Below are 27,322 nucleotides of genomic sequence, written 5' to 3'. Positions count from 1 at the left end.
GTTTAAAGCCCTCACGGGGGCGTCTAAGCACTCACACTGGCCAGCATTGCCCTCTGAGGGACGGTGAAAAAGCCGGTTTTCCACACATGTTTTTGTTGGAGGGGAGGAGGGGAGGGGGCGTGTCCAATACTGAGTGACGCGGGAGAGGGGAAGAAAGATTCGAGCCCGCCTTCCGCGCGTGCCGCCCCCTTCCTGGAGATTTCATCGTCTCATAGGCGAACCCCAAGAATCAATCAGGCCGGGAGGCGGGGCAGCGAGGTCGGCCCATAGCAACGGTTAGGAAGAGGAGAGGGAGAGGGACCCTAGCAACGCGGCAGGGCCAAAGGACCGCCTCTCCCTCCTCCCCTCAAGTTCCTTCGCCGGCCGCAGAGGCTCCTGGGGTTGCGGGCGGGACAGGGCGTGGCCTCGGCGCCTCTTCGTGACGCTCCTTCCTCTTCCGCCCTCCTTCAAAGGGACGTCACCGCGCAGGGCGGCGCGTGACGACAGATCCCGGGCGAGGCGGGCGGGGCCGGTTTGAACGGCGGACCACCGAGGTAACGGGGGCTGCCTGCGGCCGCGAAAGCGGGAGGGGAGCCGGCCAGCCGGTCAGCCGGAGCGGCCTCGGCTGGTCGCCGCCGGCGGCCGGTTGGTCGGTGGGTGGGTGACCGGCCTACCGTCCCTTCGCTTCCCGGCCGGCCGAGCGGCCTCTCCTCAGGCCGAGGGGCTCCGCTCGCCATGGGCTGAGGCGGAGCAGCCGGCCGTTTTTATGCAAATGAGCCCCCCCACCCCCACCCCGGGTCCCGCGACGCCCACGTGGGGAGAGGAGGCCCCCGCCCCCCTTTCCGCCTCGCCCAGCCCAGACCCTGGGCCGGGGGGGGGGAAGGAGACGGGCGGCCACCAGGGCGGTCCCGGTCGGGGCCTCCTCGGCGTCGGGGCTCCTACCTGTGGGGCGCGCCCACCGCCGGCCAGCCTCCGCCCCTTCCCTCGCGTGGACACGGGTGCCGTCGGGGGGGGGGGAGACGTGGGAACGAGCGGGGCCCCCCTGGAGCGCCTCTTCCCAGCCAGGCCTGGCCTGGCCTGGCCTTCTCTCCATCCCTCCGTCCCTTCTCAGCTCCGCCCTCCTTCCTTCCTTCTCCTTCGGCCTGGCTGGCCTTGGGAAGGGCGGCCCAGTCCCTGCGCGGGCGCTCGTGGCCCGGCAAGTGGGGATCGGGGCTGGTCGGAGGAGGCCCCCTTCCTTCCTTCCTTCCTTCTTTCCTTGCACATCGTCAGACAGCTTTTGCTTGAGGGGCGACAAAGCCTTCGTGGCTCTTCTGAGAAAGCTCGAAACGGGTGGGGGGGCGGCGGTGGCGGGGGTGGGGAGGAATCAGCTTCGCTTCTGAAATGGCAACCCATGGAGAGGGATATTTCTGTTTGTGCAAACTCAGGGTCAGCTTTTATCCCTTCAAGGTTTGGGGTAGAGGTGGCGAATCGGTGCCCTGACAGCCTTGCTCAGGGGCAGAGGCCAGGATCATCCTCCCCAAACCCCATTTCCTTCTTTTGCTTATTTGTTCACCCCGAGTCTCAATTTGCTCATCTCTGACTTCTTCTTGCTAGTTGTTTTATTCTCCATAAACTTATAAACGGCTCTTCTTTACCTTGCCAGAGATAGGAAACCATTTCAAGCTACTGAATTATGTATGTTTACCCTTCCGCTCTTGGTGGCGAATGATTATGGTACTTGCATTAAATTTCCTGCTACAGGGACGCAGGTTAGTTTGCTGTAACTGGATATGTTTGCAGCACCTCTTTCCAGCCTAGTACAGGCCTATCACATTCATGGCATGTTAAATATTTCTGATAAATATTTAGGTGGTTCCTGGTAAGTCATCGCTAAGGAGATGGCCTGTATCCAGTAGTTGATGGCTGCGAAGGCTTACTATTTATCTCAGGATGTATGACTGTCCACTTTATGAGCCACCGTCTGAACGGAATCCCTCTGGTTTACTTTATTCCAGAACATGGCTGTTAACGTGTACTCCACTTCGGTGACCAGCGATAACTTGAGTCGACATGATATGCTTGCCTGGATCAATGAGTCGTTAGGGTTGAACCTGACCAAGATAGAGCAGCTTTGCTCAGGTAAGAACTAGCGGGTGAGAGGAGAGGAAATGCTGCTTGGGATTTTCAAGACATATTCTTTGAGTAATCAGGTGGGAATGATTACTCAAATGATTACTTGAATGGTTCTTCACATTGGAGGTTTAACCGTAAGGCTCCATTGGCAGATGTGAAGAAAAATCTTAATGCCTTCATCTGCAGGATGCAACACAATTTATTTGCTTGAGCTATGTGGTGGTGATGTGTTTGTTAAGCCTTGAACCCTTTGCTTATGATACTATCTGGTAGAAATATTTTTGGTTGGAAGTCTGAAGGCAAGTAGGAAGAAATCAGGCACTACTCATGGCATTTGATTCCTATCACATGTAGTTTCTGATATATAATAATGGTGATGCTGTCTGGTAAAGTTCCAGGGAGCCCTGCCGTGTAAGTGCTCCTCCAAGACTCTTCTCTGGAGAGCTTGTAGGCTGGACCTTGCACAGCTGCACACTTGACTTCTAAGGTATACCACCAGCACACTTAGAAGAGAGAGTTATCTGCTTTGCACAAGAAGAAACATGTTGTGGCAAACATGATATTGGTCCCTGTGGAAGGCTGCAGATGTTACTAAGCTGTACTGATTTGTGATCTCTGCGCTGCAGCTAAGCCTCAGTGGGCATACATCAATAGTGATATGAGCAAATATTGTGTTTTTTTGAGGCCGAATTGCTTCTTGGCTTTCAAAAAGGATGATGATGTTTAAAGTATAGTACAAATTAGGACCAAACTCCGGGAGGCAGTGGAAGACAGGAGGGCGTGGCATGCTCTGGTCCATGCGGTCATGAAGAGTTGGACACGACTTAATGACTAAACAGCAACAACAAATTAGGAAAGCAAATGAACAGTAAGGAAAAACCTAGTAGGGAGAAATAGCTTACTTGAAAGTATCACAGTTATTACATTGGAAGTGAAATGTACATGTAGGAATCAAAAGCTGTGGGTTAGCACCAGATTGTTTAAAAAGTGGAGTGCTTGGCATATCAGATGTCTTGGATCCTTTTCTTTGAAAAAGATGGGATATATATATAAAATGAGAAATAAAATGTGCTGATAGGATTGAGGGATATTTCGTGAATGTGAATTTCGTTGTATGTGTACAGTATATACTTACAATGACAATAAATTATTATTATTATTATTATTATTATTATATATTTCATGCACGTATGGAGAGCACCATTGTTCTCATATCTGCATGGATATTTGGCAGATACAATACTGGTATCAGAACATAGAGATACTGATGCTGGTTGCAAATACGTTGTTGTTAAGTGCCATCAAGTCCCTTCCGAGTCATGGCAACCCTCGGAATGAGCAATCTCCATATGTCCTTCCTAAACTGCCCTGATTAGCTCTCGGAAACTCAAAACCTGTGGCTTCCTTTAGGAAGTCAATCCATATCGTATTCCACTTTTCCTGCTGCTTTCCACCTTTCCCAGCATTATTGTCTTTTCCATAGAATCCTGCCTTCTCATGATGCGTCCAAAGTAGGACAGCCTCAGTTTCAACGTATTTGCCCCGAGAGATAGTTGAGGCTTGATTTGATCTAGGACACACTTGTTTGTCATTCTGGCAATCCAGGTCATCCAGAAAGCTTTCCTCCAGCATGAGATTTCAGAGGAATCAATTTTTTTCCCCATCAGCTTTCTTTACTGTCCAGTTCTCACCCCCCTGCATGGTGATCAGGATTATAAGAATGTGGATGATCTTGGTGTCCAGTGACACATCCTTACAAGTGTGGCTTAGTTAAAATCAGTAGGGTGAATAGACAGTGAGCAGGAGCTTGACAGCAACAAAATAAACCTGTGTATTGTTAACTGTTGACTCTTTAGTAATGAATTGAAGGACACTGGAGGAGAGGAGCACAGCTGTGTCAAACAGTAATCTTACAGAGTTTTCTAGAAATCCTTAGAAATGGCTTGTCTCTTATCCTTCGATTTCCCAGGAGAATTAGTTTTTGAAATACTGTTCCTGAGAGTTATATTGTCCTGCTCCCAGTCTTTGTCTGAAGCAAATCACTCAACTGTAGTAACGTGTTGTTACTACCTGAATTCTGTACATAAACACAACTCTTAAAGTCCGTAGCAATGGGTGGCATGGTGAGGGAAGGGTGAAATTCTGCAGGCCTTCATAAAATGAGAATACAGAGTGGAATCCTGAAGAACACAGTACCTCGCTGTGGCCAAATCAAGGGTGTCAGCAGTTCAAGCAAATATTTTTCATTTAATTTTGTTTGTTTTAGTGCAAGAAATATTCCCAGAAGAGTGTGCCTAATGTGCACAAGTGCTGAACATATCATTGTTCAGGGGTTTTAAGACACTTTCTCATTTTTCTAAAAAGGACAATGGTTTTTTTCTGTTGGGTTGCTTTGATTTTCATTTCAATCTGATTTTAAGTATGAGGAGATGCCAGTAGCAGCCCTGGCATATTGAATGCTAATAGTCGCTATAGTTGAATATCAGCTGTTCACATGTCTCTCCAATGGGGAGAACATGCTGCCAAACCTCAGTCAGTTCTAGGCTGGGTATAGCAATGGTGAAATGAACAGTGTAATGACCACTAATAAGTCATTGACTCAGTTTTATTAACCCTGGAGTGGAGGCTGTGGGATTGAAGCCTGTGCTGAGTTCTAGAAGCTGGAGAAAAGGGGTAGATTTGGGGATTGAACATATGGTTATGCTTGCATATGTGTAAGCCATGAATATGCATAAGGGATACAGTCTGTGGGGCCATTATAGAAGATGCTTTACTACATTGCAGACTGCCATAGTGTGGGGACATTAAAATCTGACTGAAGCTGTTGTGAAAGTGGTAGGAATTCTATTAAAGAATCCAAGGGTTTCAAAAGTATTCTTGTCATAGTTACATACTGTTGGTAAAGGATTTATTATCACAAGAATATTTTATCTTTTTTTGTTTTTTGACAGGTGCTGCTTATTGTCAGTTTATGGACATGCTCTTTCCTGGTTCTGTAACGCTCAAGAAAGTGAAATTCCAAGCAAAGTTGGAACATGAATACATTCAAAATTTCAAGGTTCTACAAGCAGGTTTTAAGAGGATGGGTGTGGATAAAGTAAGCATTGTAGCATATGAACACATGTCTTTTGATGTCATCTGTTAACAGAACGCTGTCTTTGTAGGGAAACTGATCTAGAACCTTTCTTGTTTTCAGCATGGTTTGGCCCGGATGCTACTTTGCCCTGAACTGATTCTGAGTTTAGGGCAAATTTGGGGTGTTCTCAGCCATTCTCAGGTAGAATTTGGGCTTTCAGTTTCCCAATTAAAAAGAAGATAGATCTTGAGATCTATCAGTTTTGTTTGATCTGAAGAGGTGGAAAACCATCTTTACCAAACAGTTTCCGCTTTTCTCAGCTACTTTTTCCAGCTAATCCAGAAAATATGTAAATACAAAGGAATGAAATTAAACTAGTGAGTATCAGATCACTGGAATGTGCCCAGGCCCTTATCGGGAGGAAGGTGATGTATAAATAAAACAAACAGATGTGGTTGGATTAGATTTCTTAGGAATGTATATATGTCAGGAAGAAGAATTTGGGGGCATGACAGCTTTGAGTGGAAGCGTGTTGGAAGGGGGCCCCACTTCACTGATTCCTTCTGGCTGCCGTGGGGGGGGACAGAACATCTCCCTAGGTTCAAAAAGGCGTGCAGAGGCTGTTTGCTCCCCGCAGGGCAGGAGGGCCATGGGAGGACGGAGCCTTCTGCGCTGTGGCCCCTGTTCCCCCACTTTCCTTGTCTGATCAGAATTCCCCTGAGCTTCCTTTTCCCTTCCCCCTGTCGAGCGGAGAGAAGAGGAAGAAGAGAGGCTGGGAGAGCAGAAAGACTGAGGGTAGGAACAGAGTGGGATGTAAAACAGGATTCAGAATTGATTTGATTGAAAGTCCTAAGCTGGGCCTCGGGGAAAGACCAATTTAGATTGCAAAATTATTATGTTTGTAGCCTTTTAATACTTTGCTTGCAGAACATATTGTACTAGGTTCTCGGTTGTGATATTTTTTTCGTCCTGAAGATATGTCTGTGTGTCAGCATGTGTGAGGTGGGGGGTTCATTGACAGATTGCAGCTGTGAAGTTGTGCTGAAGGGAAAGTTTCCCATAAGTCTTCTAATGTCTTTTTCAATGCTAAACAGATTTCTGATAGTGATTTGCATAATATAAAATAGCAGCTCTGGGGGAGTTGACGGTTTGGGGAAACGGAGGTCTGGTCAGTTAGCTATCCTTAGTGCCACAGCATTGATCATAATTGTTTTTCCCTCCCGTTCTGTGAAAACTGTCAGGAGGGCTTAATTACAGTTTCCCGAAAGGTGCTTATTTGGCTCAGTGAATTAGGTATCTGGCTGTAGAGCCAGGCATCAGGAGTTGGATTCCCCATTGTGCCTCCAGTGCAGCTCCCTTTGGGCAAGCTGCATGGTGGGTCCCAGGGCATCCCCAGAAGAGGGGACTGATTAACCACACCCGAGTGTTCTCTGCCTGGAAAACGCTGACAAGGATGGTCATAAGTCAAAATCAGCTAGATGGCATGCAGTTCTTATTAACATTTTGTCATGCTTTGCTTGACCTTGTGCCGTTTTTAGTGCCAGTCATTGCAAAGGTTAATTCAGTTGTTCTTTTGGTAACAATGACTTTCCTATGCTTTCAGCATCAGTGTAAAAGCTGCTGGAGGCATCTATTTGGGGCTTTGGTTGAGAAATGGAATCTTAGTTTGGGTCCCTTGCTGTGCTGTTCCTTTAGTGGGTTATTGATTGTGCTCTAGAGCTTGTTGCACCTTCTCTCATGCTGTGAGACTTCAGCCTATCTCTGCCTGTTGCTCTTTGGCTCAGATTAATGAAGGAGCCTCTTTCTGAACTTGAGCTAAAGAATCTTGTACTGTTCTCAAAAATAAATTTGTGTGAAATATTCCTCGAGAATCCCTGTCTGCTTTAGACTAAATGTGTTCAATCTTTCTCTTCAGATAATTCCTGTGGACAAACTAGTGAAAGGAAAATTCCAAGATAACTTTGAATTTGTTCAGTGGTTCAAAAAATTCTTTGATGCGAACTATGATGGGAAGGACTATGACCCCGTGGCAGCTCGGCAAGGCCAGGAGACAGTGCCAGCACCTCCTCTGGTTGTACCCATGCTGAATAAACCTAAGAAAAACCTTGGTTCTGGTGGCACAGGTAAAGCAAACACTTGTCAGAATAACCAGGCTAGCTTTGTGTTTTGGATTGCTCGTGGTTGGATATTTCAGTCCTGCATAGTGTAGTGAACATAGTGGGTGCGCCGGTTGTTTTATCAGGTGCCAGTTGTAAGGAGAGTGGTGGGGACAGTTTATCTCACAAATATCCTTTAATCTAAGAGGCAAACATGACTGGAAGATCACTTTCCACAGAGTGTGCCCTTTCTTAGCCTTCTCTCAGCATCTGTGCTTGTGCAGGGTGCTCAGATATCTGCTCATTCTGTTGCACCTGTGCAAGTCTGGATCCATGTAGAAATCATAGGCCGCTGTTCAGACTTATTGTTTCCTGTGTTTCACAAGGGTTGCAGTTTGTAAAGAGGAAATGAAACAACCCCATGTTTTTGAGCTTGCCCTTTAATTCTGCTCCATCTGTTGAGACACTAGGGGGGAGGGTAGAGCCCAACCTATGTGTTTGTGGTCCGGTCTTGGGGCCCCATTCTCCTATTATGGAAATTGCCTCAGACCATTTTGTAATGGGCAGAAATTCATTTCTTTTGTAGATTACAGTTTTGTAGGCGCTTCAGAGCTGAAGGATGCACGAGCAGATGCTACTACATCGCTAAATAGAACTGCTGTGATTGGTACTATAAGTGCCTTGCGAGGAAAAGGCATTCTTGAATGTTTCTTGTTGGCTCTAAGGGTGCTTTTCTCCTTTCACATATGGGACTCCTCACTCTGCGTACAGCTCACTGGGTTTGGCTGACATGCACGGGGTTTGTGAACATCATTGGTTTAGACTGCCGCTAACACACTTCATGTTGCAGCTCCGGCGAGGCCAATGGTTGCGCAGAGGACAGCGGTGGCTAATAAAACCGGACCGGGCATGGTTAAAAAGGCTCCTGCAGGAATTGGAGAGGATGAGTCTGCTGAATTGATCCAGCAGGTGGGTTTCATGCCAGTGCTGCTGATGTGGAGGGATTAGTGCCATTTGTGCTCCCCATTTCTCTTGTCTTGTGGTGTCATCAAATAAATTTACAATGGTTGTTAAATGTTAGAGCCTTCTATGTTAGAAGTTTCCATGCTGATCGTGCCTTACTCTGAAAGCAATCACTCTTTAGACAGCTTTCTGTAGAACAGTCTGCATTTGTCCACTGTAGGCCTAGCAGGTTTTAAGGAAAGTGTATTCTAGGTATTCCACTTAAATTGTGCTTGCCCAAAAAAAGGCTGGGCTGGAAGGCTTCGGAAAGACCAAGTTCTGGCCTCGTTGCCTGTTAGAGAAGGAGGTTGCCCCTAGTGCTTCCTGGGCGCCTCCAGAATGGAGAATTTTGGGATTTGGCATCTACCCCACTCCCCAGATTCAACAAACGTCCAAGGCCTGTGTGTTTCAGCAGTAGCAGCTACTGTACTCCGTTTTCTCCTAGCAAGTAGAGCAGAACTGCACCATTTGGTGCCTTGTATGGTTTCTCTATATAGAGCTAAGGTCCACTGGTACATGGCTGGGCCATGGTATAGTCGCTCAACATGGGTTGAGCTGAAGCACATCTTCTCCATTGCACACTCTTAGTGGATGTCGTTGAAGAATGCAGTACTATTGAAAAGTGTCTGCCTTTATTACCAGTAAAAGAACAAAGCTTGTCAAAGTTAGGGCCTGGGCCATCAAAGAGTCCTGTCCTGGGGATTTATATCCCTTTGGAGAGCACCCTGAAGAGGAAAGGTGGCTTGCTTTGTTGGAAGGGTGCATTTTTTACCCTTCTAGTATTGCAGCCCCTGCTCGGATGGGGGTGGGTGCTGGAGGTCACCGGAAGACCTGTGCAAAAGTCTCTTGATTTTGGTAATTAGCTGCAGTGAACAATGGTTTACCTGGTATATACTTCACCTCTTTACACTTCGCTTGGGCATGTACTGGTGGTGGGAGTAGAATAGTAATTATTTTATTTCATTAGTTTATGTACTGCCCCATTAGTGCAGCACAGTATTTCGGGTGGTTAACATTAAAATAAAATATAACCTGGCAACAATAAGGGCTATCAATAAAACCAAGAGGCTATAAATAGTCAATCTTGCTTCTTGGCTGTCTGATCTTTCTCCTACCCCCTCACTTTGTAATACAGTGGACCCTCGACTTACAGATGGCTCGACTTACAGACTTTTCGAGTTACAGACTTCTCTGGCTGCAAAATTTAGATTCGACTTGCAGCCAGAGAATCGACTTACAGACCAGAAAAAAACCAAAATGGAATAAAAATAGAATAAAAACCACTGGTTATGGGATTAATCGGTTTTCAGTGCATTGTAGGTCAATGGAGATTCGACTTATAGACTTTTCGACTTGCAGCCGCCATTCCAATACGGATTAATTCCTTAAGTAGAGGGTCCACTGTATTGATTCAGTAGAGGATTTATTGGCTTGAGATCTTTTCTGTTTACTGTTCATTCTTTGTGTCTTCATTTGGGCACCACTTGCCAGCTTTACGGTTCTGCAGGCAGAGAAGGTCTGGCTCCTTCTGGTCTCTAGTTAAGACTTTCCTAGATGGTGCGTAATCATTTTTAAAACTGCAATTCATGTTTCATATGGATATCTCTTTGGAAGGAGGGGTTAGAATTGTTCTTCTGAACAAACTCCCCACCCTCACCGCCATGCTGAGATGGATAGACAGTTTTAATTCTGAAATTCCTCATTAAGTGTATGGACCAAAATTGGGAACAAAGCAGCTTCGAAGGAAACCTGACCTTAATGCTGTCTGCTTTTTATTAACAGCACTGTATATGAATTGGTGCTTGGAGGTAGACCCTCCTAAGTGCAGTGGGGTTTACTCTGGGGTGAATGAGTGTGTTGGGTTGTTGCTGTGTTGGTGGTGCAAGGGTCTTCCTGAGGAAAAAAACCCCTGAAAGGATAACAATGGGCTCTTCTTTGCCAGATCAATGTGTTAAAAATGACTGTTGAAGATTTGGAGAAGGAAAGAGACTTCTACTTTGGGAAGCTGCGGAACATTGAGCTGATTTGCCAGGAGAACGAAGGCGAGAGTGACCCCGTCCTCCAAAGGATTGTCGAGATTCTTTATGCCACGGATGTAAGTCCTGATAACAAGCCGACCTGCACCAGCTTCTCGCCCAGATTTTCTAGGTGATGCTTGGGCACTGCTCTCTGCCCCTTCCCCAGAGTCCCACTTGGAGGGATGAGCAGTTGCGTCATAGCACGCAGGTTCTCTTCACAGGTTTGTTTCGTCTTGGTGGGTTGAGGTGGTCACGGTTCCTGATGGTTTGGCTAGTGGTTTCCTGGCAAACGACAGTTGTCAGCCTTCAGAAGCAGATAACATTTCTGCCTGCGAGTAGAGGATGATGATGATGATGAAGAGCCACTGAATAATCCTTTCTGTGAAATGATGGTTTGAAAAAAGATCTGCTTTTACAGCTTTTTGCCACCTCTTTTGCGTGAATGCCCACTCACCCTTATGGTTTTTAATTTCTGCTTGAAGGCTGTTCTCTTGCTGGTTTCTGACACAGTGAGCTGGAATGCTGCAGTGCCCTTGAGGAGGATGTTATCCTATGCATCTTCTAACGCTCATTTTACGTTGCCATTCATAACATTTATGCATCAACCAGATGGTCCTCAAAATTACTTCCAACAGACATCCAGACACAGGCCCCTGAGCTGAGTGAAGTGGTTTGGAATTCTTGAGTCCTGTTGTTTCTTAGGTGCTTTATAATGTTTTTATTTTTAACTATGTATTGCTAGTTTCTTGTGTGCCATTCTGGCAGAAAGGCAGGATGTAAATTTAATGAGCATTAGAAATAATTTGCATAACATGCTGTTATATACTAAGCATAGCTGTCAGTAAACCAAGGCTGTTACAGTGGACACTCGACTTACGGCATTAATCCATATTGGAATGGTGGCTGCAGGCTGAAAAGTCTGTAGGTCGTGGCTCCATTGACCTACAATGCATTGAGAACTGATTAATCCATAACCGGCCATTTTTGTTCCATTTTGGTTTTTTTTCCAGTCTGTAGGTCAATTCTCTGGCTGCAAGTTGAACCTAAATTTTGTGGCCAGAGAAGTCTGTAACTCAAAAAGTCTGTAAGTGGAGCCGTCTGTAAGTTGAGGGTCCACTGTACACTTTTGGCATATAATGACGAGACAAAAATCACAGGAAAAGACGGTAATGCTGGGAAAAGTTGAATATAGTAGAGAAAGACTGAAATTAACTCCAAAGCAAGCCACAGTATGTTTTGTTCCTAGGAAGTTCAGTTCTAGCAATCTTCTTGGGACAATACAAATTGGCTTAAGTCCATTTACTAATTCCATTAAGAGTTGATCCACCGAATCAGCTGCTGAATCGCAAATCAGTTCATGCATAGTCCAGATCTGTTCTAGTTTGGACTAGTAATTATAGTCGGGCCATTTGTATCTTCATTCATTTTCTGTGTGCTAAAATGTAGACATCTTTGCAGATGGGAAGCTGTGGCCAGAATCCTCTTGGTACTATGTGATGTGTGCAGTGTTGGTGGCTGGCCTTGTGTGTTTCGGTGTGGCTGGGTCGTGTAGTCACTTGAGTTTGACAAATGGCTAGCAAAACGTAAAAACAGTTGCCCGTACCCTTGTGGTATTTTTGGAGTGGTAACATGCAAACTATGCTTGAAGTTCTTTTTGCTTTCAACCAAGACCCGTGAAGGTTTCACCTCCCATTTTTCCCCTGTCCAGTGGTGTTTGGATTTTATGTGGTTCCTCTTCTTGACAACTTTGACAACGGGCAACTTTCAGTCAACACATTTGTGGTTCTTGCCAAACAGATTTTAACGTATTGCCTTTGGAAGGAATTTCCATGCAGCGTAGTTGGACTGTTGGATGTGACGGCTCAGTGGAGCCTTTAGACGCTGCCCGACAACCATTCTTTTTCTGGTTATGTTGATACTGCAAGCACAGCTTTTAATAGAAGCCCTCCAATGATGCCATCTTAGAGTTTGACAAGTTACTCAACAGTCTCTCTCTCTCTCTCTCATTGTCCTTTTAGGAAGGTTTTGTCATACCAGATGAAGGAGCACCTCCAGAGGAGCAAGAGGAGTATTAATGGTTCACCAACTGTACCAGCAGAGGAGCAGCAGCAGAGTCAGAATTCCGAAATCAGAATTCTTTGCCCCAATCATGTGCTTATCTGTACAATACTCCATTTTATTCTTAGAGGACTCACTGGTTTCTTTTCATAAGTAAAAAAAAGTACCTCTTCAAGTGCACTTTGCGTAAGTTTTACTACTTTCCCCCTTCCATTGGGTTTTATTTGAGAGCTCTTTTCTTCCTCTTGCCACAGAGCAGTATTAACATCTTGGTGTCATTTGGGAGCAAGAGGTTGAATATGTGGAGTTTGCGATGTTGTTTTGTTGCTGGTGAGGCACAGGTTAGTGGAGAGTTTGCTGTACGTACCTTGTTGGGGGGCGTCTGGGAAGGGAGTGTGTAGTGGAGCTATTTCAGGTTTGACTTTTCTGCCGGAAGGATGAGCAGATGTGAAATGTGTTCTGCAATTAAAGCGATGCCTTAAAGGGGGCTTAAAATGTGCTTCCAGATGCCAAATTAGAAGTCATGTAGTGGAAGATGTTTCGTGCTCTGAAGCAGGGTTAGGAGCGTCTGGCTTTCTTGTTTTGGAAGGAATTGCTTGGCCCCTCCACTCAGTGAGGGCTCTGAAGGAAGCTGTTAAAAAGCCTGATAGCTATGTAAGCCTGCCTGCTTGGCCATTAGCTTTCATAGGGGGAAAGGCCTTGTTCTCTGGGGCAAGGCCATTGCGAGTATGACTCGCTCTCGGTCTTCTTGTACTGGGCAAAAGCAGGTACTATCTTCCAAAGCAACGAGGCTATCACTTGGAAATTCTTCACCCAAATCACTGCTTGCATCTCGCCACCCCCACCCCAGCCTCCTCTTGCCTTTCTCTCTTTGATCCATTGACTTTTGTGGGCCCTTCTGTCCTCCTCTGCACCCCTTCTTTCCCTTCCTCTCCCAAGCCTGCTAGCTAAACTCTGGTGGATATCTGCTGGTTTGTTTGTTCACAGCGCTACCCCGGGAGTCCAGCCCTCGTCTCCAGGCTGTGTCCCCATTGTGTGTCCTTCTAGAGTTAGCCTTCCACACTTAGCCTTTGCCGGTGCTCTTTGACCTGTGAATGACATGGATCGGTATGCCAAGGTTGCAGAAGATGCCCTTGCTCCTATGGATTTTGGTTATGACAGTATTCCATGCTTGACCCTCTCCCTCTTGTGGGGAGCCAACCCCTCACTTCCCCCCCCATCTGATTGCTGCTCTTTGGGAGGGCCTCCCCGAGATGCTGCCCACAGCCACAGCGACGATTAAGCCTCTGAGATTGGTGTGCTCTTGTTTGTTTGCTTCCGGTGGTTATGTGTCCTTAGTGTGTGTAGAAAGCAAAGCATTTTATGGTTACTGTTGTGTAGTGCATGAATCCCTATGAAAGTTCAGAGGAAGACCCACGTTTCGACAAACGCCAAAAAAAGCAAGCCATTATTTAAAACATCAGAGGTGCTATTTCTCTTGTGGCCTTCTACAGCCTTGTTGCCCTAAACCATATTTCACCCAGACTCCTCTTGACAGGGTTTTTTCTACTTTTAAACAGTTTCTAAATAAAGTTCTGTTATTTCAAGATTCCTCTGTGCTGGAGTGTCATGTTCTTATGCGGTTGGTTCTTTGCTTCACTCCAGAGGTCCCATTTTCTCCACGGTGGAAGTTTCATAGCTCCGTATCCTTGCTTTCAGGCACATCTGGTGCCTATCATGGAAAAGAACATCTTGCAGATGAAGTCCGTCATGGCCTTCCTGATCTCTCTTGCTAGTAGCAGGGGTTGGGTCACTGCAGTGTCAGCTATGACTCAGTGTGCTCACTTTGCACCCTGGAAACACTTGAGTTACCTGGCCACTTGCACACACACCTGCATGTGGGTGTATGTGCGCACTGCCAGTGTCTTTCAGAAGAAGCTTTATATAAAGGTAGCTAATGGTTGTGCTGCCTTTCCACACCTTAACATTTGAATGCCTGCGGAGCTCAGGGAAATGGGGAGCACCTATATGGTAGAACAGCAACTTTGAGTAACAGATTCCCCAAATTATTTCAGTTCTAGAGAACAATGGATGAAGAACCACTCTAGTCACAATTATTCTCTATTGGTTCATTCGCTGGAGTTTTTAAAGTGTGAACAAAATCCACTTCCTATTTGGCTTGATGAAAATTCATGACCTCTCAGTTTATGGAACTACTGTCTCCTTTTGCATATGGAAGAAAATACATTGTCAGTTCTGTGGGAAGTTCTGAGGCCGGGGGGGTTTCACTGGATGCATATGGGGAGACAATCTTTTGTGTGTTATTTTCTTGTCGCCCACTGAAAAAAGAGGTGGGTGGGTCAATTCCCCGTCAATCAAAAAAGGGCTGCTGATGTTGCACCAGAACAGAATAGAAACTAGCCTGGCAACGGAAGCAGTTCCACTTGTCAATATTTCACTTTCTTGATCGGGGAAACTGGGTTGAAGAGCCAAGACTGTCCTGTGTGTTGTTTTGAGAAATAATGTACAACCTTTGTTTCTTCGTTGGATGAGGAACAAAGAACCATTCTCCTCCCATAGCAGATAATATCTGGACCTCATACAATACCTCCTGCGAAACACTGTCTTGCTGAAAGGCTACTTTAAATTGAAAATAAAAATGCTAGCAGCCTTTCTTCATTGCAACTCTTTTTTTAGATACCTGGAAGGCAAAAAATTAAACAATCGAAAACAAGAAGTGAGTACTTTTTAATACCCCACAAGGGTCTCTTTTGCAAGTGGGCTTATAGGAAATCTTTCCTTAACTCTGCTATTCAGTTTTGTCTACCTTCTGACTTGCAATGATGTTTCTTACTGTAACTGTCTGAAGACTAAAATTAAAAAGAAAAAAATCAACCATTTCCACTAAATCTTGTCTCTGCAGCATTGTAATTTCTCTGCCTTGGTGGTGACTTGTATAGCACTTGTCGTGTTCAAAGCCGTTTAGAGACTCGCCCCTTAGACCTTGGAAACGATGGTGACTTCTCCTGCAGTGCGGTTCAGAAGGAGGGGGAATGGAGATTGTTAGGGTGTGGGGCGATCTCTCCCTCCGAGGTTCATAGCTGAGCTGCAGCTCCCCATGCCGTGAAGGTGGCAGCCAGCCCGTGAGCCTTTGCAATGGTCCTAACTTGAATTTCAGGGGCAAGGTGTTTGCATAATTATGTAGTGAATGACCCAGAGACTGTACCAAGTGTCATAATGTAAGTGAAAAACAAACATACAAACAAAACACCCAAATGAAGGTAACTATAATGGTTGCCCCTGTGTTCTCCATCCCACTCTTCTGCTGAGCTGCTTCAGGGCCATGATACCTAGCAGCTCCAAAAGAAGCTCCACAAGGTGACAGTCCACCAGCTATGTTCTCTGTCCCACCCCATAAATGGATACTGGGAACTGGGAAAAAAACTTGTGTGCTTCATGCCAGTTCCCTCCCGCACCCCCGCTTGATCTAGAAACACTGCACACAGGTGGTTGATCCTGGGTTTCCGTCATGGGTCAGAGGCCTTTTTCGTTCTCTTCTGCAACATTTCTTCACTTAAGACATGGCCGCATCAACACTGGACTGAACTGTCTTGGTCATCCCCTCTTTGTGGTGTGACCTCCATGTTGTAGTGCACTGGGTCTGTAAAAGAGCATAGAACTTGTAGTCTTTTAAAGTTGTCACTGGCTTGACTCCAAAAAAGCAACAGCAGCGATAGGTGTCTTTGGTTGGAGGCTAGCCGTTTTGCCTTGCCTTTTACAGTATCTCTTTTGAGCATGTGGAACCTCATAAAGAAGGATCGCAGAAGGAATGGTGGAAGGGGTCCAGTTGAAGCAGATGACTGGCAAGTGGGTTGGCAGAGCAAAGATTGAGAATGTTAACCAATGTATGTTATTGCGTGTCAGAATGAGGGACTGGTGGAAGGAGAAGTGGGATCACAGAACTGGACCAGAATCTACCCCCCCGCCACCCCCCTAAGCATTCCTCGGAGAGCATTGTAAACAGCCCCATATCTCCAAAGAGATTTATGGGGGTGCAGGAAATCGGGACGAGTAAGAAAACCAGACAAACTTCTAACTGCTGAGCAGAGCCAATTGAACTCAGCTAAGTTCTGTCTAAATTTTCTTCCTCAGAGGCCAATCTCCTTATTAAGAAAGCAACACAGACATAACCATGAGATATACTCAGAATGATTTGGCTCTGAAAGTTTGGTAGCAAACCCACGTGGCCAATTAGACATTCAGCTGGTCTGTTCAAGAAACAAAGCTTCTACATAGAAATCAATCATTACTGTTTTATTAAAAAGAATTACTTTAGAAAAGGTTTCAGTTGATAGTAAATTAAGTCAGTAGGTACATTTTCATTCAAGACCAACGGAACACACCACTCCCCCCACTCCAGCTAAAAAAAATAAAGAAATGAAACTATGCTAACTAACAAAAAGCATAAATCATCCATCTCACGTGTCTTGGGTCTTCAAAGGCTGATGCTAGATGAAAACCAGTCCATTATGGGAAAAGCACGTGTCTGCCCCTTTCTCAGGAAAACTCCATCTTTCTTCTCTCTTCCTCACCCTTCCAATGGTCCTTGTAGATTTCTTCCAAACACCACCTCACTTGGAGAAAAGCCACCTAGTGAAGAATGAGCTGAGCTACGGTAAGCAAACAAAGCAAAAGGCAAAAGCTCATCCCAAATGTTTCCATATTCTTGGGTCAACGTTTTAATCATCCTAAGCAAAGTTTGTTGACCTCTTTCCACCATACCATGAGATTGAGGATGATGGGCCGTGGAAAAACTGATGGTTATTCCACTTATCTCGCAGATCTTACGCATAAGTTCACTTGTAAAGGCTCCTGCTTGATCACAAATTATTTTGGATGGTACTCCAATACGCGAGCACAAGTCCACGATGATTCTAGCTATGGTGGTAGCTGTCAGGTTGCTAATAGCGTAAGCCTCGATCCACCTACTGGCAGAACAGATGAAAGAAATGATGTATTTCTTCTTAGATTTAGTAGGAACAAAAGGTCCTAGCACATCCATTTGCAAACACTGGAACACTTGGTCAGGAATTTCCATAATCTGCATTTCGGCCTTTACCTTGTCAGTTTGATGGCCTGTGCGTTGGCAATAGTCACAAGAACTGACATAGTCCTTTACAGTTTTTGAAATACCAGGCCAGTAAAAATGTTGGGAAATCCTCTTTAGGGTTTTTTGTATTCCCTGGTGCCCACTACTCGGATGGTCATGAGCCATTTCTAGTATTCTCAGTCTATATTCAGTAGGCACGACTAACTGTTGAACAGGTTGGGCATCCAAGTTGGATTTGGGGAAATATTCTCTATACAAAAGTCCATTTTCTCCCCACAGGAAACTAACTTGCTGATGCGCAGGGCGTTCAGCATAGTTGTCTGCTTGTGACCTCAAAGAAGCTAGAGAGGGATCATTAAGTTGCTTCAGTCTAAAGTCCTCTGATCCCTTAGGTATCACCTCCTCCATTTTAGTTTCAGTTGTAGCTGCATTATCCGGTTCGGTCACAAGAGGCTGCTGTTGGGTAAGGTCTCCACCTGAGCTATCCTCAGTGGATTCCTGCTCCCGTTCAAGATGATGCATCTCTCTACTTTGAGAACGCGTAACTACCGACATTGAAGTTGCATTTTGACTCTGCATGTGATCCAAAAAAGCAAGATCATTTCCAAGAAGAAAATCAGGTTTTCCCTCATGGGTTAAAATATGTTTTGCCCCTGACCAAGACTTATACGAAATTTTGACATAAGCTAAAGGAATGAAACGCTGATCAGTCTCTACAGATCCATAAGTTTTTACTGGACACCTCAGGTTGTTCAAGATTAAGGTGGGGTCTAGAAAACGTTTGCTTATCGAAGAAATGTCGGCACCTGAGTCACGAAAAGCACTTAAAGCCATATCACCTCCAGGTGTGTGAAGAAAAACCACCTCAGAAAATGTGCGGGTTGCCCAGTCCCTTTGCGCAGTTGGTACTATGCAATCAGGATCCATAACAGAAAACCTCTCTCCTGATGCAGTCTCTTTTACAATTTCTGAGGAAATTGAAGCAATTTGTAAGTCCAAAACTCTAGGCACATATTGGTTTACTGCTGCCTGCATTCCACTGGCTTGCGAAGGGGTTACAGTTAGGTTAACTCCTTCCTGACTCTGTGAAGGCACAATGCTTGACTGGTGAGGCACAGAAACTGCATTACTGGCAGCTGGCACTTGCTGAGTTCCTGCTGGCACAGAACTTACATACGCCATCTTGGGTGTGCCTGCTTTAGATCTGCGTGGAGCTGGCACAGGTGTTTTCCTAGCTGGCTCCTTAACTTGGCTAGCTGGCACATTCAACCTTGGGCAATCTCGTCGCAGATGAGAGCCACCACATTCAAAACATTTAAGAGGCGTTTTACTCTGGCTAGGAGCTAGACTCCTGCGTTGCTCAAATGAACTTTGCCTGGGCTCTTGAGGAAAAGACTTTCTAAATTCAGGCTGACTCTGTCTCTTAGGCGCTACTGGTGCAGTCTTTGGCCTAACAGCAGGTTCATGCGTTTTAAAGGAGAGAATTTCATCAGTCTTTAAAGCAAGGGTTTGCAAGTCTTTGTATCCTCTCTCCAACAAAGTACTCCTTATTTCTGAAGGCACTAAATTAAGAAAATGCTCCATGTACAACACAGTTCTTAAATCCGCAAAAGTACTGGCGCCCAAGGAGCTCAACCACTGATCACCTAGATGTTCTATTTTGTCAGCTAGTGCAGAATAACACTCATTAGGCTGCTTTTTCAGTTTTCTAAAGTTCTGCCTCAGTATTTCCGAAGTGAAACCAAATTTTCTCTTTACCACCTCTTTAAAAGTAGGCCAGTCAGGGTCCTCATCAGATAATTTGGCTACCAAGTTGGCAAGTTGCCCAGAACACTGAGTACACAATAGCTTAAGGTGCCAGGCCTCCGGAATCTTAAGGTCTCGACACGCCTGTTCAAATATCGATAAAAATGCTAAGATATCATCGCCATCATGGTAGTAAGGTAGATTGCTTCTATCAACACTGGCTATTGAGTTCTTAAACTCCTCTTTTTCCTTCAGCTCATTAACCAAACGCTCCACCTTTGCCTCTCTGTACTGCTTCAATAACTCATCAGCCATGCTCTGATTACGAATAGTTTGAGTGTGACAAGCAACAAAATCAGCAAACACCATTGCTAACTTATCCACTGGTGATAGACTCTTGTTAGGATCAGGACCCACAGCACCGGCTGCTGTTGCTGCTGCTGCTCCTGCTGTCCCATCAGAAATGCCTCTGCCTGGCACTCCCCTCCCTACTGGAGTGCTGGCACCCGCCATTTCCTCTGCCTGATCCATCTGTTGCAACTTAGTCCAAGTCTGATCTGAATCAGATCTAAGTAGATCCTGGACGTCCTGTGCTGGGAGTTTAGCCATTATATTTCCCTTTTGTAATTCCCTTCTCAGTTGTGAAGAATCATAAGTAATCCTTTGCTTAGCACCACTTGGAGTCAAGACGTCCTGTTCAAGAGCCTCCAAAAGCTCTTGGTGCCAGGGCTTCGTATCTGCACTACCAATCTTAACTTTTCTCTGAGTCACAAACAGCTCTCCAGGCAATTCCAAAAATTCTTCTCCTGCTAAGTGTTGATCCATATAAGCTTCAACCAACGCAAACACCGAGCTGACCCAAAAAGTAAAATCTCTCTCTGCCCATGTAGCCGAAACTGTAGGGCGAGAGCAAAGCCATAAAACACTCTGGCAGGAACAGCCCTAAACTGGAGCTTCCGAAGGGCGACCGTTTACTTGCATGAAAATGCCCACTCATTAAACAGCCCAATTAAACAGATTTTAATGTCTGTTAAAACTTAAGCGTTGTTTCTTATCAGACCTCACTGCAGCTAAGTCTTTCCGTAAGATCCTTAGCTGGAAAGAGAAAAGCAATTTGGCTAATTTACAGCCTGTCAGCATGCACGCACTCCCTCAGCCAAGGCTTCCGGAAGAATGCCTGCAGCTTCACTTACAAAGCAAGCACCATAAATCCATAAATCACACTAAAGCACGTGTTCCGTCCGACCGCTGCCAACCATGTAAACAGCCCCATATCTCCAAAGAGATTTATGGGGGTGCAGGAAATCGGGACGAGTAAGAAAACCAGACAAACTTCTAACTGCTGAGCAGAGCCAATTGAACTCAGCTAAGTTCTGTCTAAATTTTCTTCCTCAGAGGCCAATCTCCTTATTAAGAAAGCAACACAGACATAACCATGAGATATACTCAGAATGATTTGGCTCTGAAAGTTTGGTAGCAAACCCACGTGGCCAATTAGACATTCAGCTGGTCTGTTCAAGAAACAAAGCTTCTACATAGAAATCAATCATTACTGTTTTATTAAAAAGAATTACTTTAGAAAAGGTTTCAGTTGATAGTAAATTAAGTCAGTAGGTACATTTTCATTCAAGACCAACGGAACACACCACTCCCCCCACTCCAGCTAAAAAAAATAAAGAAATGAAACTATGCTAACTAACAAAAAGCATAAATCATCCATCTCACGTGTCTTGGGTCTTCAAAGGCTGATGCTAGATGAAAACCAGTCCATTATGGGAAAAGCACGTGTCTGCCCCTTTCTCAGGAAAACTCCATCTTTCTTCTCTCTTCCTCACCCTTCTTCTTCCCAGAATGCCTCCTGGGTCTTGTTGTTCCGCCTAACTTTCTCAGGGAGCTTCAGTTGTTATCATTCTTTGTGGCAGAATTATTTTGACTACGAAACTCTCTGCTCTCCACTCAGCTTAGCAACGAGATAACCAGAGAGCGAAGCTTCTCTGAAACAGCATTGAAAACTTTCCTACTACAGAACAGACTTTAAATCAAAATGGATGCTATTGGGACAATCTTAGTACTACATATCCCACTCTAATACACATAAAAACACAAATCATCACAAGCATGTTTGAGGCTGACCTACTGCATCTTTGCTTGAAAAAAGGGGCCATGGTTTACTGGGATCCTGAAAGAGTTAGGGTCCACTGCGTCCAGCTGTACTCTGGCACTGTGAAAATGCCCACCAGCATTGGTAATGGGGTCATGCCACGGCGCAGGCATGCAAGCCGCTTGCCCAAGAAGGCATCCAGTGCTTCCTTGAATGCCATTGTGAAATGCATGATCTCTTCAGCGGGTGTCTGTTGGAGAAATGTTATGCCCAGTCAGGGACAGGCTGAGGTGTCGTTTAGCTCATGGTGTGCATCGCCCGTTGCCGTAGCAATGTGTACCAGGACTGGTTGGAGTGGTAGAGAGAACGGAGTTGAATAGCTGTGGTCTTGTGGGAGATTAAAAGTTAGATGAGGCATGAGAATAGGAAGCCCAAGGTGTTCATGCTTCTTAAAGTCTCCCCACCAAAACTGCCAGCTCAAGGAACTGACCCTATTGGTATCCACATTTTCTGTGGACGTTATGAAGTTCACTGTTTCTTAGACAAAACTTTGTCCTATCCCCTTCCCCTACCATCCTACTCTCAAGCAGCCTTCCTGAAAATTGTTCAGATCACAGCTCCCAGCACTTGGGAGATATTGCCTGAAAATACACGTCCCATGTTCTGTCCTTTTTGAGATTATTTCTGTCCAAATGTTGAGTATTTTTTATTAGCTGTTGCCATGTAAGAGCCTCCATGTCCAGAATTGGTGCTGTCCAGTCTCCGATGGGGAAGGAAAGAGAAGAGGAAGCATTGCTTCTCTGGACTGCCCTTCTCTGCCCTGAAGCCCCTCTGCTCATTGGATATTGAATTCCCCCTCCCTGAATCCCATTCCAAGCAGGCAGCTGCTGTTGCCCAGGGGAGGCCTGAAGCGGTTCACAGCCATTACATTCCTTTGGGGAGCCTCCTTCCGCGGTCTCCCCTTCGGCTCTCAAGATCAGGCGGCTTCGTGGAAGTTGTGGCACTGGGGGGGGGTCAGCTTCCAGACGTTCTGTGTCGTGAGGTCATTATTCCACACCTTGACATCACAGTTGAGTTTGCTGGTGCTCTCAAGGGTGGATACTCTCCGGTGTATTTCTGCCCTGGGTCATCGGTCACCCTAGGCTCAAAATGCATCCGGTGTTGCACTCAGAAGGTCTCTCGGCTGGTCCCAAGAGAGCCCCCGACTCCCTGGGGAGCTCGCTGACGAGCTCGAGGATCAGTACGCCCCGGAGACTGAGCATCCATCCTTCCGTGACCTGGTGAGTTGCCGGGTGGTCGGGCCATGTTATCTCTTTCCGGTGTGCTGTGCTGCCCCCCGACCACCGGCAAATGGCATCCGTACAACCAAAGCAGAAGAGCGGGTTCTGACTGAACCATGAAGTGGTCCTTCATCACAGGACTGACAAGGAGCAGAAAGATTCCCTGCCGTTGGATGCTTGTCTCCCTCTGGATGGGAAGAATTCCAGTCTGTGTTACTACCGTTGTTTCCCCGAAAACAAGATAGGGGCTTATATTAATTTTTGCTCCAAAAAACACATTAGGGCTTATTTTCAGAGGATGTTTTATTTTATAGTCATGTCGTCTTCTGATTGCTGCTCAGTGCTGCACAAGGGTGGAGGGCAGGTTTTCACTTAACTGGGACTTCTATGACGAGCATCCTGAAAAATCCTCCTATGGCTTATTTTCAGGGAAGCAAGGTACCATGCAGTTTAGACTCATCTGTCTGGTGGTAGCTTCAAATATTTACATTTGGGCAGAGAAGGCTGACATTCCCCATGCTGTTTGGCTGCAGTTCCCTTGATTTTCCATCATTGGCAATGCTGGTTAGCAGTGATGTGAGTTGCAGAAGGTCACAGAAGCTTTCAGCTGTTCTACACATGCATACCTTGTAAGCTGCTTGAAAGTTGGGCGCCATCTGCTTTGTTACTTTCTTTGAAGCACCATCTATGTTGAGAGTGTCATAAAACTCAACGGTTGCTATCTCTTTAGTTGCAAGGCTGGGGAAATTAGCTCCAGAGCTATCTTTCCCTGTACATGGGCTATGCTGACCGTGGCTGATGGGAACTGGTTGCAGTCAGCTGGAAGCCCAGAAGTTCCCCATCTTTAAAGACTCCGCTTATGCCCTTGAACCAACTTCCTCAATGTTTTGCCTGTGGCTGCCTGGGGTAGCCATCTGGCCTGTGCCTAGGTAGTCGTGAGAGGTGTTGGTCAAGATGGTCACTCAGTGCAAACATGACAAAGGAGAGGGGACGGGCATCCTGAATAGTCCCAAGTTGTTTAATGCAGAGCTTCTGGGGATAAGACACCAGAAGGATAGACCATGGATGGCGGTAGACCCGGTAAGGAGTCGACAGGACACTCCAAAGAGCCCATAAGAAGGCTTTCCTTGGTGATGCTGTCACTTCTTCAAACAGCTGCCCCCTTTCAGGCGTCCTACGGCTTGTCTTCATTTGCTTCAGTAAATAGTAGGGCAGAACTCTCAACGGCATGCTAGGATGAATGAGGACAAAACTGAATCTGTAGTGATTTTGATACCAAGCTTGCGATGGGTCCTGAACAGGTTCCAAAGCAACTTCCTATTTAGGTATTGTGTGTGTGTGTGTTTGTGTTTAGTGTCGGGATGGCAGTCTGTTGGTATATGGCTAGCTGATGCCCATCTTAGCTTCTTGGGACTAGCTGTATGTAGGGAGGAATCAAGCCAGGAAGTGGTTAATGGCTGTCCTGCTTTCAAAGATAACACTGCCACTTCTAGAAAAAGCTCTTCTGAAACAAAGAAGTGTTTGACACCTCCTGCCCAGTTATGGGGAAGCACTGGTCTCCATGCTGTCTTGGCAGCTCTTGATGTTAACCAGTTGGGCTCTCTCCTCCCAGATGGGTTCCCTGGGCTTGGTTGGGTAGGAAGCCCTGGGCTTAAGGTGCTGTTGCCACCTGTAGGAGGCGAGGCGTTGGGGGGAGGTTGTGTTTCAACCCCCTTTGCAGTTGTGCTACGGGGGTGCCAGAGGACACAGTCCTCCCTGTGTGCCTTTTCACATTTATATAAAACAATTGCAGCAAGCTGTGATGGGTAGGCATCATAGATAAGATGCGGCTCCCTTAAGTCTCAGAGGCCGTCTCTCTCTTAATGTCCATCAACACCATCTGGAGAGCACAAGCAGAAGAGCGCTGTTGCACTCGTGTTATGTGAGTGTGCAATGCTGGTTGGCCCCCAGGGCCCCTTTTTTTCGAAGGGCAAAGCTGGAATTTTGCCCAGGGCCTGCTGTCTGTAGGGCCCCCATGAAGAGGGGGGGGGATGGAGCAGCCAGCAGGTGCTGGCTGGGAGCCATTGGGGTTGCGAGGGTGAGGCCGGCCCGGGGCGATGGTGCAGGGCATGCAGTGGGTGCTCCTGGCTGGCGGGCAGACGGTGCGTAGCTCCTCCATGCACCGCGTCCTGCCCCCGGTAGGTCCCCCACCATTGTTGAGAGCGGAACGGGACAAACGGTTGTTGCGCTCTGTGCTGGCCTTGTATATATTCTGATCTGTCACAAGACTCGGTTGTTCTTGCAGCTAACCTGGGTAGCCTTCTGGAAATTAGCACAGGACTGAGGAGTAATTAGGCATAATTAATAATTCAGGCTGCAGGGGGAAGCCTGCCGCAATGCCATAACAAAGGAGTGTGTGTCTGCCTCTTTGCAAGAAGATGAAGGAGGGGTGCCCTCCATTTTTGCTGGAGAAGAGAAAGTGTGTGACTGCACAAAGCCTCAGATGCTCTCGCACAGTTCTGCAGAACACACTGCAGCGTTGGATGGCTTATGAGCACGGGAAGCGCTGGACCCTGTCCTCCGAAGCTCCATTTAGTTGATACCTCAGGAAGTAAACTCTGCATGAGACTTTGGGGGCATATGGAGAAATCCTGCTGGAACCAAGGTTCTAGGTGAGGCCGGTTGTCTCAGGACGGGCCAAGACAACATGGGGGAGACGGAACCCCCTTCTTTCGGGGGACCTCTGCTCCAGTAGGACATTGATGGGGCATGGCTTCGGAGCAGAAACCCAACCCATCCACGTTATGGATGCCAACCCCTTGGATGACTGCTAAAATCAGGAAAAACGTTATCTGTATGGTTCTCAAGCTCTGGCCACTTCTGGTAAAAAACAACAACACCCTCATTATCTTCGCATTTTAATTTGTTTTTCATTTCCCTTAAATTTCATATGCAACCATAATTGTGCAACACTTTATTATGAATGAATAAAGAAAGAAAAACATCACAGTTCATGCAAGAAGCCAACAATTAATGCCTTTCCCAGTGCTGTGCATTTTACAGAAATGTGCAAAAAACCCCAAAAAACATGTGCAGAGGCATACACATTTCCTTTACTGTCACCACCACAAATTATGGCCTTGCGTCAGGGAGAATTTCTTTCTGCTTAGCTCCTTCCATCACCTCTCTTCTTCTCAACTGCCCAAAAGCAGACAAGTCTTTTATTGTACAGCAGTGAGTGTGCTGGGCTGTCGAGGCTTACTCTTGAGTAGTTAGCCCCTGTCCCTGGCTCCACAAAGCTGCAGGGGCAAAGGTTTGAGCCGTAACTTGCCACATGGAGCTGCCTCGTCTTGCGACCATCCCTTCGTCTTTCTTGCGATGAATGCGATGGCCGGTGGCCTTTTCCTTTGCCTGCCCCCTGGTCTTTTCATCAGAGACGCCGGAGGCTGAACAAGGAGTCCGGTTGGTTCCTTTGGGAACGAGACGGTGAGCCTGGATGGACCTCTGCTCCGGCTCCCCATGGATCTTCTGCTTTTTATGGGACAATGGCCACCTCTGCTAACCTGCCTGTCTTGTGGGAATTAGGGATGCCAACTCAGACATGACCAGCTAGCTTCCTGGGTGGATGCAGATCGGTCAGACGGGCATGGAAGCTTAAGGAAGACCAGGTGGACTTCAGGGGCAGAGCCAGGAGGGAGGGGGGCAAACGGAACTTCGGAGTTTACCGGCTTTTCAGATTTAACGGCTGCCTGACAGAAAACAGTTTTACTGGCCAAAGTGGTGAAGGCTCCTTGTCTTGAGTGGCGATCCTACACGCTCCCGGGCGGTAGTGAACGCCTTTAGCAAACTGGCTTCAGATTCTTCCAGGATCTTGCTGATTTTGGGAGGAATCCTAGTGTTCTCCTGAAGGACTCCATTAAGGAGGTGCCCTTTTCCTTTCTCAAAGGTAGGGATGCTTTAAAAGGCTGTTATAATGCTTCCCCTGCTGATTTAATGCCATCAGCCTCCTTCTTTACCCTTCCCTGCCTTCGTGCATCAGCTTTGAACATGTAGGCCTTTTCTTACGACGGTTGTCCTCTCTGCCTGCCTTCTGGCTGCTCTGTGATCAGCCTTTCCGCAATTTGTCCTGGCCATCCTCCCCTCTTCCCACACCGCTTCATCTTTCTGGTTCGCTTTGTGATGGCCGTTGCTAATTGGGTTGGCCAACAGCCTCTCCCCTCCTCTGCTTTTCACGGCCATTAAATCTGCCGATGGTAGCGATGCTTCTCTTGCACACCTCCTGAGGCTGTTGGTTTACAGTGAAACCTCGATAGGTCATACCTCTCGACATGTATGGGACAGAGAAGCCACCCCCCCACCCCCGGGAGGATCAATCCCTCCCATCTCCCCACACTGTGCATGGAAACTTGAGTCCCCAGGCTTCTCAGGTGAATGAGAGGAGTAACCCATTTCATCTCCTTCCTTGGCCCTTGGCGGCTGCTGGTCCCTTGGTGTGCCGAAGAATCTCGTTGCTCCGAGGAACCCCGAGAGAGCTGGGCCTCCAGGCTCCCCCTGGACCCGTTGCCTGGAGATTGGTGTTTTGATAACGCTCTGCAGGGCTGTGGGGCTTCAGCTGGCAAAGAAAACAAACCCTGTCCTCTTCAATGAAGCCTTCCCCTCAAGGACGCAAGAGCCACCCTCGCCGGCCTGCTTTCTGGAGGCTCCCTCACCCTCCTCACAGCTCGTTTGCCTCTGCTTCCTGTCATGGTCCTCCCCTCAGTCTTGGCAGTTGGCGGTTGCAACCTTG

At 46.6% G+C, this 27,322-nt stretch overlaps 3 protein-coding genes across 4 annotated transcripts in view; 2 read left to right on the top strand and 1 right to left on the bottom strand.

The window, feature by feature from the left end:
- LOC144588812 (uncharacterized) overlaps positions 1-27,322 on the bottom strand; it is an 856,730-nt gene that overhangs the window by 674,646 nt on the left and 154,762 nt on the right. The window lies entirely within an intron of this gene.
- On the top strand, positions 376-13,929 carry MAPRE1 (microtubule associated protein RP/EB family member 1). Of its 2 annotated transcripts, XM_072996595.2 has the most exons (8): positions 376-533; positions 1,974-2,097; positions 5,043-5,188; positions 7,083-7,290; positions 7,850-7,930; positions 8,114-8,232; positions 10,208-10,360; positions 12,302-13,929. In XM_072996595.2, the coding sequence occupies exons 2-8, from the start codon at positions 1,977-1,979 to the stop codon at positions 12,356-12,358; spliced, it is 885 nt and encodes a 294-aa protein (XP_072852696.2). In that variant the 5' UTR covers positions 376-533; positions 1,974-1,976; the 3' UTR covers positions 12,359-13,929. The 2 variants fall into 2 exon arrangements, with proteins under 2 accessions (XP_072852696.2, XP_078248384.1); XM_078392258.1 differs by lacking the exon at positions 7,850-7,930.
- The window catches only part of EFCAB8 (EF-hand calcium binding domain 8), a 53,346-nt gene continuing 48,450 nt past the window's right edge, over positions 22,427-27,322 (top strand). The window contains exon 1 of the mRNA XM_078391742.1: positions 22,427-22,557. Coding sequence (XP_078247868.1) covers positions 22,427-22,557 — 131 coding nt within the window. The remainder of the gene's footprint in view (positions 22,558-27,322) is intronic.

Source organism: Pogona vitticeps, chromosome 4, assembly GCF_051106095.1.
Source record: "Pogona vitticeps strain Pit_001003342236 chromosome 4, PviZW2.1, whole genome shotgun sequence".
NCBI lineage: Eukaryota > Metazoa > Chordata > Lepidosauria > Squamata > Agamidae > Pogona > Pogona vitticeps.
The sequence above is the reverse complement of the archived record's forward strand: the minus strand, read 5'-3'. Positions and strand labels throughout refer to the sequence as shown.

What these genes read in the sequence shown, in the direction of transcription:
- MAPRE1 (XM_072996595.2), top strand. Translation starts at nt 1,977, where the DNA reads ATGGCTGTTAACGTGTACTCCACTTCGGTGACCAGCGATAACTTGAGT. An exon ending in AGAGGATGGGTGTGGATAAA is followed by an intron (nt 5,189 to 7,082) that starts GTAAGCATTGTA and finishes CTTTCTCTTCAG; the next exon opens with ATAATTCCTGTGGACAAACT. An exon ending in CCTTGGTTCTGGTGGCACAG is followed by an intron (nt 7,291 to 7,849) that starts GTAAAGCAAACA and finishes TTTCTTTTGTAG; the next exon opens with ATTACAGTTTTGTAGGCGCT.